The sequence below is a fragment of the Nestor notabilis genome, unplaced genomic scaffold, assembly GCF_000696875.1.
Source record: "Nestor notabilis isolate BGI_N333 unplaced genomic scaffold, ASM69687v1 scaffold1767, whole genome shotgun sequence".
NCBI classification, from domain to species: Eukaryota; Metazoa; Chordata; class Aves; order Psittaciformes; family Psittacidae; genus Nestor; species Nestor notabilis.
In genome coordinates, this window is record NW_009936803.1 from 107,274 (window position 1) to 119,450 (window position 12,177).

At 42.8% G+C, this 12,177-nt stretch overlaps 1 protein-coding gene across 1 annotated transcript in view; it reads left to right on the forward strand.

The window, feature by feature from the left end:
* The window catches only part of LOC104408812 (cytosolic carboxypeptidase 4-like), a gene marked incomplete at both ends in the record, with an annotated part of 64,260 nt that overhangs the window by 22,861 nt on the left and 29,222 nt on the right, over positions 1 to 12,177 (forward strand). Inside the window, one exon of the mRNA XM_010018531.1 lies at positions 2,650 to 2,687. Within this exon, the coding sequence (XP_010016833.1) occupies positions 2,650 to 2,687 (38 nt within the window). The remainder of the gene's footprint in view (positions 1 to 2,649; positions 2,688 to 12,177) is intronic.

The window sequence follows — 12,177 nt, forward strand, 5'->3', positions numbered from 1 at the left end:
AGACCTGATCTGTCCTTTCATGGCTGTCACCTTGCTGGGTCGTGCTTGTCCTCATCCTCTAATGGGCTCATATATCCAGGGTGTCCTTCTGCTCATTTCCAAATTATGAGCCCCTGCTTATAACAGCAATTCCTATTAAAGCCTAAATGTGTAACCTTGCACTTTGACTATTACATTTCATCACATTTCTACTGCTTTAGCAGTCAAGAACATCCTGCCATTCCTGAAAGATATTCTGAACTCCCTGGTATTGGCAGCAGCTCCTCACTTCACACAGTCAGCAGATTTTGTTAGTATACTCTGACTTTTTGTGCCAAGGTCATTAATGAAAAGATAAAATAAGATCGGTCTCAAAACATCCTTGAGCACTTTCACACATACCTTCCTTCCAGACTAATAATTCCTCTTTCAGCACAACTCCTGTTATTGTCTCTTTAACCAGTTCCTTACCCATGGTGCAATTCTTACACTAATCCCTGTGTTCTCCAGCTTTGCTAATAATTTCCAGTGCGGCACCACATCAAATGCTCTATTGAAGTACAGATAAATTAGATCAAATGCATTTCTCTTGTCTAGAAAAATCACTCATCAAACAAAGATATCAAGTTAGGCTGGATTGATCTACTCTTGCTAAGTCCATTTTATCCCTTAAACCCATTTTATCTGTTTTGCAGTTTACCCTCCTGTCTCTAATTATATTTTTCTTTCAAAATCTCTTCTAAAGCAATACATACTATTGAGGTCAGTCTGCTGGGTTTGCACCTACTTATGACTAACTGTAGAGTACATGCTGTAGGACACCCAGAACACTACATATTGCATATGCCAAAATCCCTGTGATAAATTGCAGTACTTGAAGAGATGAAATGTACTAGTTTGGTTCCACTTTATTTTATTGCAGTACTGAGTCCATGCCTGTACAGAGATGAGGATGTATCTAGGCTGTTAGCCTGGGATATAGGGAATCCAGCCAGCTACAGCTGCAGGTCTATAATGTTGCTTCAGAAGTAGGTGGTGATTATGTAAAGTTCTGATTCTTCTGAGTGATGATGCTGGGATTTAGGTGATGCCACCTTCAAGTCCTTTCTTTTCAGGACATGTCTGAGCTTTCCACCCTACAGTAGTACCATCTGGGTGAATTTACTTACATCTTTATGACAGTCTTGGGTTTCTCAGATTTACAAGCAAAGCAGTTGCAAATCTGCCCGATCAGGTCACATAAGAACCACAAATAGTTCCTATCCCTGGAGTTAGAGCAGACCAACTCCCTCCAAGCCTGGGGAAGAGATCAGGAGTGGTTAAGGCTGTTGAAGGGTCAGTTATGGTATGGCCAGGAAGAGTTTAGGTCTTCTGGGGCAAGTGTGATGAGGAATTAGAGAGACTGGGGACTCAAAGATAGTGGGGATAGGAGATTATGCATCTGGGATCATGTTTTGGGCAGATTCATTATGAAAGAATGACATTAGGTAGGTTGTTGATCCAAAATCAGCAAGAACCAGCTCTTGAATCTTTCTTAGTTTCTGCTGCTGTTAAGACACACCATGAGCAGCAACTTGTTGACAAAAAAATACTGATGTGTTTTTTTGCTGCAGGATGATAATTGGCTTGGGATGGAAGTTAATGTGATTTTATTTGGGGATTGGTTTGTAAACAGATTACATTTTAAGGAATCCTTGGGCATGGAGGTAGCTGTATGTATTTAATCAGCTGTGGGCACTTGAAACTTAGCACTAGGGTAGGTTAGAACACGTATCTTCTCACTCCAGCAGAATACAACTGGAAAAAAGTCTTTTGTGGGGCTAGTGGGACGGAGCTTACACCACAAAAGGAAGAAACTTGCCTCTGGATGGTGAGGAACAATGATGTTTCAGTTCAGCTTTTCAAGCTGCAAACATTAGTGATCAGCTCCCCTTTAAACCAGGAGATATGCTGACTGGGGAAGGTTGAGTTGCTTTACCTGCAGATTGAAACTGACACAGAATGTCAACAGAATCTCTTCCCCTCTAGCTACTTACTCTCTAAGCTTCATGGGGATAGCAGTCTTCCCATAGAGCTTTAGCATCTTTCTTGTAAGTCCTGATCTGAGTGGGAGCCTTTACATGCCACTGCAATGAAAGACATTGTTATAATTAAAAGAAATCAGTTTTTCTTTTCACTTAAAGCTGGTGGGAGGGAGGACAGGAGGGGTGAAGCTTTTTCGGGTAAACAGAGAAGGGAGTGGAATTTGGCTGGAAATACTGACATGGACGTCCCAGCTTGATGCAGAAGTTGTCACGTACTGATGTAGATGGAAGCACTGATGTCTGGAGTGGGCATGTGCCGAGTCTTTAATACAAAGAAGTAGCTCTGGGGCAGCAGTTAAATGACTTGCTTCATTACTTTGGATATGTGGGTGTTGCTTTAAATTTAATGGTCACTACAAATCAGTGTAACACAAAAGCTGGAGGGCTAATGGTCTTTAAGAATAACTGAGTCAGCTGCAGAGACTGGATCCTCCGCTGGTGTAAAACACTGCAGTTCTGTCAAAGTCCATCATAAGCTGTCAATTTAGGCCAGCTGGGGAGCCTGGCCCAGAAGAGTGTGAAGATGAAGATAACAAAAATTATTGAGGAAATTGACATTATTTCTCCATCTCTCTTCTTTCCCCAGGGCAGCCATTGAGGCTCTGGCAGCTTTGCTGAAATCAAGTAAGCTTCTTTTTAATATTCTTTCTGGCTTTTCTTTCTGTGTTGTGTACTGGACAGAATGATCCTGTTGAACCTCATTCTCCCTTGGTATATCCTCTTTCCTCAGTCCCAAAGAGCGCTGCTTAGAAGAGGGGCAGTAATGCAGTATATGTCTAGCTAGAATTCACAGAGATCTATGGGAGACGGAGCCCTGGTCCAAGGGAGAAAGCTGCTGAGGGAGCCAGACTAGACCCTTATTTGAGTATTTAGGGAACACTGGTTGTCCTGGGGGGTTGTTAGAGTGGAAGAAATGAGGAACCTCTCCAGTCAGTGGCAAATGCTTATTGCTCTGTTGCAGCATCACTGGAGAGCAGGGCCAGGACCTGTCTGTCCTGTGCCGTTGCACTGTGTGCTCACCTGGTAGCAATGCTGCTGTTGGCAAAGGCTTGGAAAAATCCTGCAGTCCAAAAGAAATTACCTTAATTCTCCCTTGCAAGCTTGTCAGGTCTGATAACGTGCAGACAGGGCTGGGACCTAGCGATTGCTGGGGTACAGCCCTGCTATGGCAGGCTGTGCTAAGCATCTCTGCTAGCTGGGGGTCCTGAACACCTTCACATGGGTTCTCAGTCATGTACTGCTGGCATGACTGTTACTGAAATGAACATGCTACCCCTTTTTTTTTTTTGCCTTTATCCCATCTGAAAACACTTAGCTTTTTATTACCAGAATTTAATAAAGCTTTGATTAAGAAAGAGCACTCTACTATTGCAGACAATCTACTCTACAATAAATCACAATGGCATATTGTCCTTCTCCCTCTTCCCTCCCTCCAAAAATTCTTTCTTTCTTCTCCTCTCCCTTTTCCTTTTCATAGTATTAGGAATAGATGCATTTGTGAAAAATTGTAGCCCTGGAAGCAGTGCTTAAATGAACACACAGCAATGGGATCATGTCTGAGCTGCAGCAGCTCAAGTGATGAATTCTGAAATAATGCCTCAATATTAACCTTGCTGCTTAGATTTAAAGGTCACGTTATTGCAACAAGGAAAGACCTTCTAATTTGGGCACTAAATCTTAATACAGGGGTTGTGAGGCTCTGCCACAGCTGCCTGCAATACAAAAGCAAAATTAGCCTTCAGAGTAGAAAGAAATATACAGAGAAGGTGAAAAAGTGGAGCAAGAGTTGAAAGCTCATCTGGCAGCTTCAGCTTTTCTCCTGCACTCCTGTTTTATGGTAAGTCCTAGAAATGGGAAGTGTAATTCTGTTGTCCCAAGATATTTATAGGGTAAGTTTTCTACTTGGAGGCTTGTTCTGGGTCTAGAGAACACAGTATATAGAAGTGGAGGAGTAATTACCAAGGGAAGCTGTGAAATGTAGTCTCCTGGGGAGTTGTAAACACATGTGAAAGTTGGAGGGGGAAGCTGAGAAAGATCTAGGGGATATTTTGGATTCAGCCCCAAATTCTCCCAGCTCTTTTTCTCCTGGAATGAGAAGGTTTTCAAGCTATTTACTCTTAGAAAATTTCTGTGTGACTCTTTCGAGCCAATTTAGGTTGTGAAAGCACCTTCGTTGTTGCTCTAGGAAATGCATAGAGGGTTTCCAATACTGGAAGAACACACCGATCCCTCTGGTTGTTTCAGGTGTTTGCACAGAAGTGCAAAGCCAAAAATTAACTCAGTGACGACTTGGTCTATTGAGCAAAGCAGCTCATCCAGTGTCACTCTGGTTGATCACTGGTATAGAGATTAGGGTTCTCATGTTTGTTTGTACTGGTGACTATTGCAAACAAAGGCATTGGTTGGGAGAGGTATTTTTGTTTTGAGACATAATTCCTAGTTTGCTGCTAGTGCGTCCTTTTCTGCTTTATCGTTCACAACCAAACAACATTGTTACAGCAACACTGCTTCCATGGAAAAGTGATTTTAGGAAAACAACACGGTCTGTTTTCAGCTGATGTTCTTTAAGGCACTGGAACTGGGATTTGGGAAATGGTGCCAATACCTGCAATCAAATAGAGCACCACAGCCCACAAGTCAGCCTGAATTGTGTTCTTTGATGTTTTCTGCAGTCTGATGCTGACTGGTCATGAATGTCTTTCAGTTTTCCTTTGTCCTTCTCAGGACATGAGAAGCTCCAGGCTTCTGGAATGGGCTGCTCTGGTAGCTGCATACAAATGAGCAGGCTGTGTCTTTTGGGAGGTGTGGGTCAGGAGATGTGAAAAACAGCTCTGGTTCTTCCAGAGATAAATTCACCATGGCTGGGAAAGAGCTGAATTCTTTCTCATGGCTGTGTCAGGACAGCTTTGTTTGTCACAGATAACTTATTTATGCCCATGACCTTAGTGCCTTTGAACGGTGCAGGGTTTCTTAAAAATAAGATCTGGTGAATGTTATAGCACTTGAAAACTGCTTCTTGAACCAAGGGATAAATCTGTGTATGCCAAGACACCCAGAACCCCTTTAGCCTGTTTTAGATGGGATACAGCTAAATGGGAGGCAGGAATCTCGGAATGTGCTACAGCACTGAATTAGTGGACTGATTATTGTGAGCTTTTTTGGAGACTTAGTGACTTGCTGGGAAATGGTGGTGAGATTCCATTGTGCTGGGGATGAAGGCTATAAAACGGACAAGAACACTCTCATTCCTGAGGGTTTCCCTATGGGCTGTCTTATCCTTAAACGCTTCAGCCCAAAGTGACCACGAGGATTATGGTTATACACAGAGCTGTGCTGGAGGGTAAGGGGGTCTCTTGCTCTGGCTGAGAGCTGCAACGAGAAAGCACGCAGTAGTTTTAAAGGGAGCAGGCAGATGGCAGTGTGTCTCCCCGATGGATTTCAGAAACATCCATCTTCAGCGCCCCAGGCTTCCACAAGCTCTACTAGGGACTGTCCATCTGCAGGTCCCAGCGGCTGGCTAGAGACATTCTGGCCTCTGTCTCTTCTTTAACAGAAGCTGTTGCTAAATGCCCTCTTAGCAGGTGCATAACTGCAAGAAGCAAAATCTGCCAGGACAGAAGGCGTCAGTGTAAGGAAGTATTACCATTCCAGCTCTACGTGGGAAATTGCTGCTGTTGTGTTTCAGAGAGGGAAGTATAAGCTTGTCCAAAGAAATAATTGATGGGACACCACAAACTTGTGCTTCATCCACAATAGGGAAGAAATGCTGGGAAACCCAGTGCAAGACAAGAGTGACCTTGGTTGTCCTTGTCACAAGTACATAGCGCAAATCAGTGATGGAGATGGTGAATAACAGAGGAATAGAAGTTCTGCAGTGCTGCATCTTTCTATTGGTGGAGGCTTGGATTACTGACATGGAGAAGGTGTTTCTCAGCCAGACTCTCACTCCTGGCCTCTTGCCTCTTTCCAAGTATCTCAGGATACAGTCCTCGCATGCTACTCTCCCAGTTGCTGTTCTCCACCTCTCATGCCCACATGCATGCAGCAGACAGCTTGTAGCACATCCTTCCTCCATTGCCTTGCTGGGTTTTTTTTTGTGTCTGCTGTCTCTCTACCATGCTGTTAACTCCCTCTGAACTATATTACTATGCGTGTTGCTTGGTAAATATCTATAATGGTGTTGAAGTGCCATAAGAGCATCAGGAGGCTTTTTGCTCTTTTCTTGAAGATTAGTCAAGCTTTCTAGCATTGTACCTGTCCATCCTTCCTTCTTCAGTTTCTAGATGCTTTATACAGCCCAGGGTAAGGATGAGGGCTGTATATACCAATAGCTGTAGATAAACTGAGGTGGATGAGACACAGTATCCTTCTCCAAGTCTCTTCTGTCTTTCCCAGGGTACTTTTTCCAGTCTCCTTTGGCTTTATTCTGAGTACATCTGTCTTTGTATCTTGTTCCAGTTCTTTCTTAAGGCCTGGGGACCTCATCACTAAGCTCTTCTTTGTCACCAAGAGGCTCAGGTGTGGATGAGGCATACCCCAACTGGAGCCTGTTTGTGCAGTGGTTGAAGGTGAGGGCTGCCCTCATGTCACTCCTAGCCATGGGTTCTATTGCTTTTAGTGAGCTCACCCCCATAAATAAAGCAGGCAAATCAGTCTCACATTTGAGGCAGTGGAAGAAAACTGGGCCCCACTGTATAAGCTCAGACAAGCACATCTGAAGGTGATGTGATGGACCAAACCGGCCGCTGCTGCTCGACACCGGGAGCCACACGATGGCGATGTGATTATAGGGATCCTGCTCCCACTGCTGCTTAATCCAATGTTTATTTTTGGTGAGTAATTTGTTTATCAGCAGGTTATCTTAATCTAATTTTGGTGGTATTTGTTATTCCCGACTATCTGTATTTCCCAGAATTAGCAGCTTGCATGTCTTTAAGGAAATTAGCTAGAGCTGATCTCAGTGGATATTGAAGAGAAAGGCGATGGTTGCAGTGCTTGCCTCGTACAATTGTAATGAGCAATTTAAAAAGACAGGTTGTGGTGACCCCTGATCATGCTTATTTCATCAAGACAATTCGGTGTGCTAACAGCAGTTACTGCTGTTGGCCTTTCCCCTCTCTTTCTATATCTTTTCCTTTTTCTTTGATTCTCTTTATTCTCTTGCTTTCCCTCTTCCCACCCCCCCAGCCTTTTATCTCTCATTTCCTGCTCTTTCACCCTCATCCTCTGCCAACTAACCTTTATTTAACCTTTCACCTGCTCATTTTCTAAATTATTTTCTTATCAAAACATAGGATTATGCCTTGTGGCTGGTAGGATAAACTAATCGGTGTCATTCTTTTCCTTTTATGCTGGCATCAAGGAGGGGCAAGTAACTCTGAGAAACAGAAAGCGATGTTCCAGCACATAAGCAGATTATGGTTTCTGAAAGGCCTGTACCCTCTGTGTCTGAATTCATAATGTTCTGCAACAGATCTACTGACACAGGTCTTTGATCTTGCATTAAAATAGCCTTATGGTAAAACCATGTTGGTTCCTGTGGCAAACAGCACAATGTCTGTGACTTGCCTGTTTCTCACGATCAGTTTAAGACTTTGTTACCTGTCTCTGGAATCAAACTCCATTATCCATTTGGCCCCAAATCTATCCTCACCACTTGTACTGTGATAAGAGATGAATTTTGCAAATAGTTCCTTTCATAATCATCTAAAACAAGGCCTGTGTGTGTCCCTTCTTGCTGAATTTCAGAAAGCAAATAGTCTTGATTTTGTATTTAATTTTCTCTCTGAAAAGAGCTGCTTTATGGAGGGGGAAAAATTATTTTTGAATATCCTTTATATTCCCTTCCCCAAGACTGCTCTTCATACACAGACATGTCTCAAACTGAAAGTAACTCAGTGCTGCAGAGAAAATACTGGTTTCATCTCTTTAGCATGGCAGCTTCCCATTGTTTTGCTCCTCAAGATGGGTATAATGCAACCAAAGTGTTGAGGAGCTGCATTATTCTCTGTTGACATCCTTACAAATGATTACTTACTGCCTTTGCCTTGGCATGAGCAGTGTTTGTGCCTCCAGTGATGATCTGGCTTCAGGAAACTCAGTGGCTGAATTTGAGGAAGTCTTCCAAATCTAGCATCCTTATTTGAACTCTTTCAACCCACTTTGACCAGAAAAATCAAGCTGGAAATTTTGTGCAAATGTTAGCTTGTTTTTGTAGATTTTCAGCTTTCTGTTGAGTTCCAACCAGAAGCTGCTGGGAAACTGGGAAATAAAGGAAAAAGAGGAAACCTTTTTAAAAAGCAGTTTCCTTTTGGGGTTAGTTTGAAAGTTTCAAATGGGGTTGGCTTGCTCTTCCTTAGTTTTACATATGAACAATGTAACAAAGGCAAATTGGAGAAGAATTACCATGTCCTAATATGGTTTGTATGAATGTCACTGAATTGGCCAACGTGTGGAACTCAAATATTTTGGAGAAGAAAGAGCTGTTCTTGTACTGAAGCAAAGCTTGTGACTGATTCCTGTTCTAGGAGCAAAACATGGCACTCGTAGTTGCTAGCAAATCCTGCCCCTGTGCCAGTGTTATTTGTCTATCCTAACTGCTTAAATAAATGCCTGGGCTCTGAAATTTACAGGGCACAATTACAGCAGTTTTCTGGCTTCTAACAAGAATTGAGCTAAGACCAACTTCTTGCTGGAACTGTAGAGCCCACTGGGTCTGAATTCATTCCAGCATTTGATGGATGACTAAGTTTCTCCATGGGGACAATTAATTTTGCTTCTATAGGGGACCTTCATGCTTATCTTCAGCAAAAATGGCCTCTCAATGACTGAATAAAACAGTTGTTTTCCCTTTGCTTTAGGAGATATCTTGCATTTCTTATTCCCAAAAGGCGATCGCTAGAGCAGAGTGGGCACGCTGGAGGTTTTCTTATTCCTTTCACTGCTTTAGGGGCCATAGGGTTAATTTAGCAGAGCATTCTTATCTCCAAACTGTAGCAATATATGTTCTTGGCATAATGAATCAGTGGAGTGGCATCAACAAAGAGATTTAAGCAGATAGACAGAAAGATAAATCTCTTTGTTCTGCCTGGTAAGCAATGCGTTGCTCATCATGTTGCAGGTTGACTGTAATTCAGTTTTGTGATTAAATATGCTGCATGTTTTCCAGTGGTCCCTGTGCTCCTGGCACATACTTCAAAGGGGACTGGAATGTAAGGAGGGCTTCAGAAATGTCCACAGAAACACTGGCAGTCATGGGACTTTATCTACTAGACTGAAACCCTGGCTTTAGAGTCTGTCCTTGTCCCCTAACACAAAATCAGAGTTCTGTCAAAACTGGATTTCTATCTTGTGTGATCCCCTTGTTAATGCAGATACTAATGTAGAACCACCTGAAGCCCCTGTGCGTTGGCTGTGCATCCATGTCAAATATTTCTGGTTAACTGCATGATTATTCAGGCTGGATATTCTATTCAGTGATTAAACTTTCACTGGTTAGAAGCACTGCCCTGGAAGCCAGAAGTGCAAGGTCAGTTCAAGAAGCATGGGGAAACTGAGTATAGGAATATCCACCTATCCCCCATCCCATCCTCAGCAGGCAAAGTGAAACTCTTGCAAAGGTTTGGGGAAGGCTGTGGAGACAGTGATTGCATCAGAGATGCCAGAATAACATTAGGAAGACAGACTCACAGCAAGAGAGTCAGAGATCACTCAGATCTCATCCAGTACTTTGTTTATTGATTTTTTAATCAGTTTATTGAGATTTCACCACTAAATTCAGGTATGTAAAATGGTAAATACAGATGAATTGATGGTCAATGCTATTTACTATACTTACAGCTAGTGTGGAATACAAAGATTATTGTGTAAGCTTACTATATGTATCTTAAAATATTATATGCATGAAAAAAGTCACTGTTCCATTAGTTCAAACAGGAGATGTGCATCTGTCTCACAGATCAAGCATTGAATCAAAACACAACCATCTCTGAGCACTTCTGAAAGCTGTGTGGAAGGAGAACTTCCATTTTCACTGAACACTGGCCATACCCTGGGAGAAAGAAAGGGACTAATGAAAGAATAACAGCAAAAGGGTCAAATGACATAGGACGTCTTACCACTTACCACTCAGACCGTGCATACTGACCCCAGGAGGGGTGGGTTCTTGCTGCCTACAAATCTGTGCAGTGCTGCTTGTACCTCTATGATTCATTTTCACCATCTGTATTTGTGCCAAAATCTAGATGGATGCTCATGCAGGTGCACCTCTAGATGGAGAAACCAACAGAGACAGGTGGGGAGGCCTCCTTTTTCCGTTCTGCCTTCTGGAGATCTTGGCATACTTCCTCCTTCATTTATTCACTACTTTATTGGTGATACAACTGAAACAAATGGCAAGAAAAACACTGACGACACAGGAGAGCAGAGGAGAATCAATGAAATCAGACAGGAGGAGCAAAACGAATGTGGTTTTTACCCCCTCAGCAAGTAATTCTCATTGCTTCTGATCTCCTCACAGAACAGAGTATCCAGCATCACTTTTCAGAGCAACTATTTTGATCTTAAAGGTGATAAGTACTACAGAAAACACGAGGGGAAGCATAGAGAAGTTATTCTGCTCAGCTTCCTCCCTGCTTTCCATCCAGTGATAAAACTGACGTATGGGACAGTTGTGTATTCTGGTCCCTATGGAGTGGGGATCTTGAAAGGCACGAGGAAAACACCAAAAATGCATCTTATGATAATTTTATTATTATTATTATCTTAATAAATTCCCCAAGGAGCTCTACCCACAGTGCTTTCCAACGTTTCCCTTGTCCTATCGACAGCGACACAGAAAGCTTAGACTTCAGACACTGAATGCTAGGGGCTATAAATCCCTAGATTTAGTCCAATTTCATCTACCTCTGAACAGTTCAGGGCAGCTCTGAGTCTGATCTAAATTGTCCCTACCTTACACTCTCCGACTCTCCTTGTCATGTTTTATATACTTATTGACTTTTACAGAGCTTCCCGAGTAATTCTTCAAGGGAGATTGACTGATTTAAGGGGTTAGTCATCCTGCAGGTTAGTAAACATGACAGTTGGTTGAGGATTAACAGGAAATCATGAATAAAATCATTGGGATTGATAAGGGATTCTCAAGCAATTAAAGTTTTCTTGCAGAAAGTAAACCAGAAAAAAACAAACAGTGAAGGTCAAAGGAGAAGGATGACCTACCTGCTGACAATCACTGAGTCCTGAAATACAAGATGTACTGGCAGTTAGTGTGAGATGGTTAACAACAAGGAGATAAATGCTAGAGAGAACTTCAGGCCAAGGTGTAAGAGACTTGGCAGAGCTGTGTAGGATTGGAATAGCTGTGGGACCAGCAGGTCAGTGCAGGGGCATGTCAACAGGGTGGTGTGAAGGTGCAGAGCAAGATTAAATGAGTTGGCAAACTGGTCTGGGGATGCTGTTCATTGCCTGCCCTGTGGTGCCAATGGTAGAGAAAACTGCGGGACAAGAACAGGTAGCAGAACTGCTCTCCAATCACTTTTCCAAGTCAGAGTTTGCTAATGTAATGCAGACAGCAGACAGATGACTTCAGGTGACTTCCTTCCCCTTCCCAATACCTCTATCTACTTCATCGCTAGGATTGAGATTTGCTGCCTACTAGCTGCTTGCTGCTTACTCTCTGGCTGGCTTCCCTTGTTACTAATCTCCTGCATGCAGCATATTTCTGTTCTCTCTCTTAACCTCCAACTCCTTCTCCTGTCTGTAAATCCCCTCTGATGATTTTAACGTTCCAGGTGTGAGGGGCTCTGGCACTTTGTTTAATGAACTGGAAATGAATTGGAACCTACTAGCTCTGGAGAACGCGTACCAAGAGCCATCTGTTGTGAGCTGCAAACACTGATTGATATTCAGGATGCTGAGCTCCAGTCTTATATTTGCTACCTGGCCCCTTACTTGATTACTGAGCTCCTGACAGCTTCTAATATGTGTCACAGCAAGGAATGTCAGGACCAGTCAGGAAAATATGTTTGGTTTGAAGGGAGGAAGCCTTGAGTCTCATATGGCTTCATGTTTGTCCTGTGGGGCAAGAAATGCAGTGGGTGAAGAATATAGAATA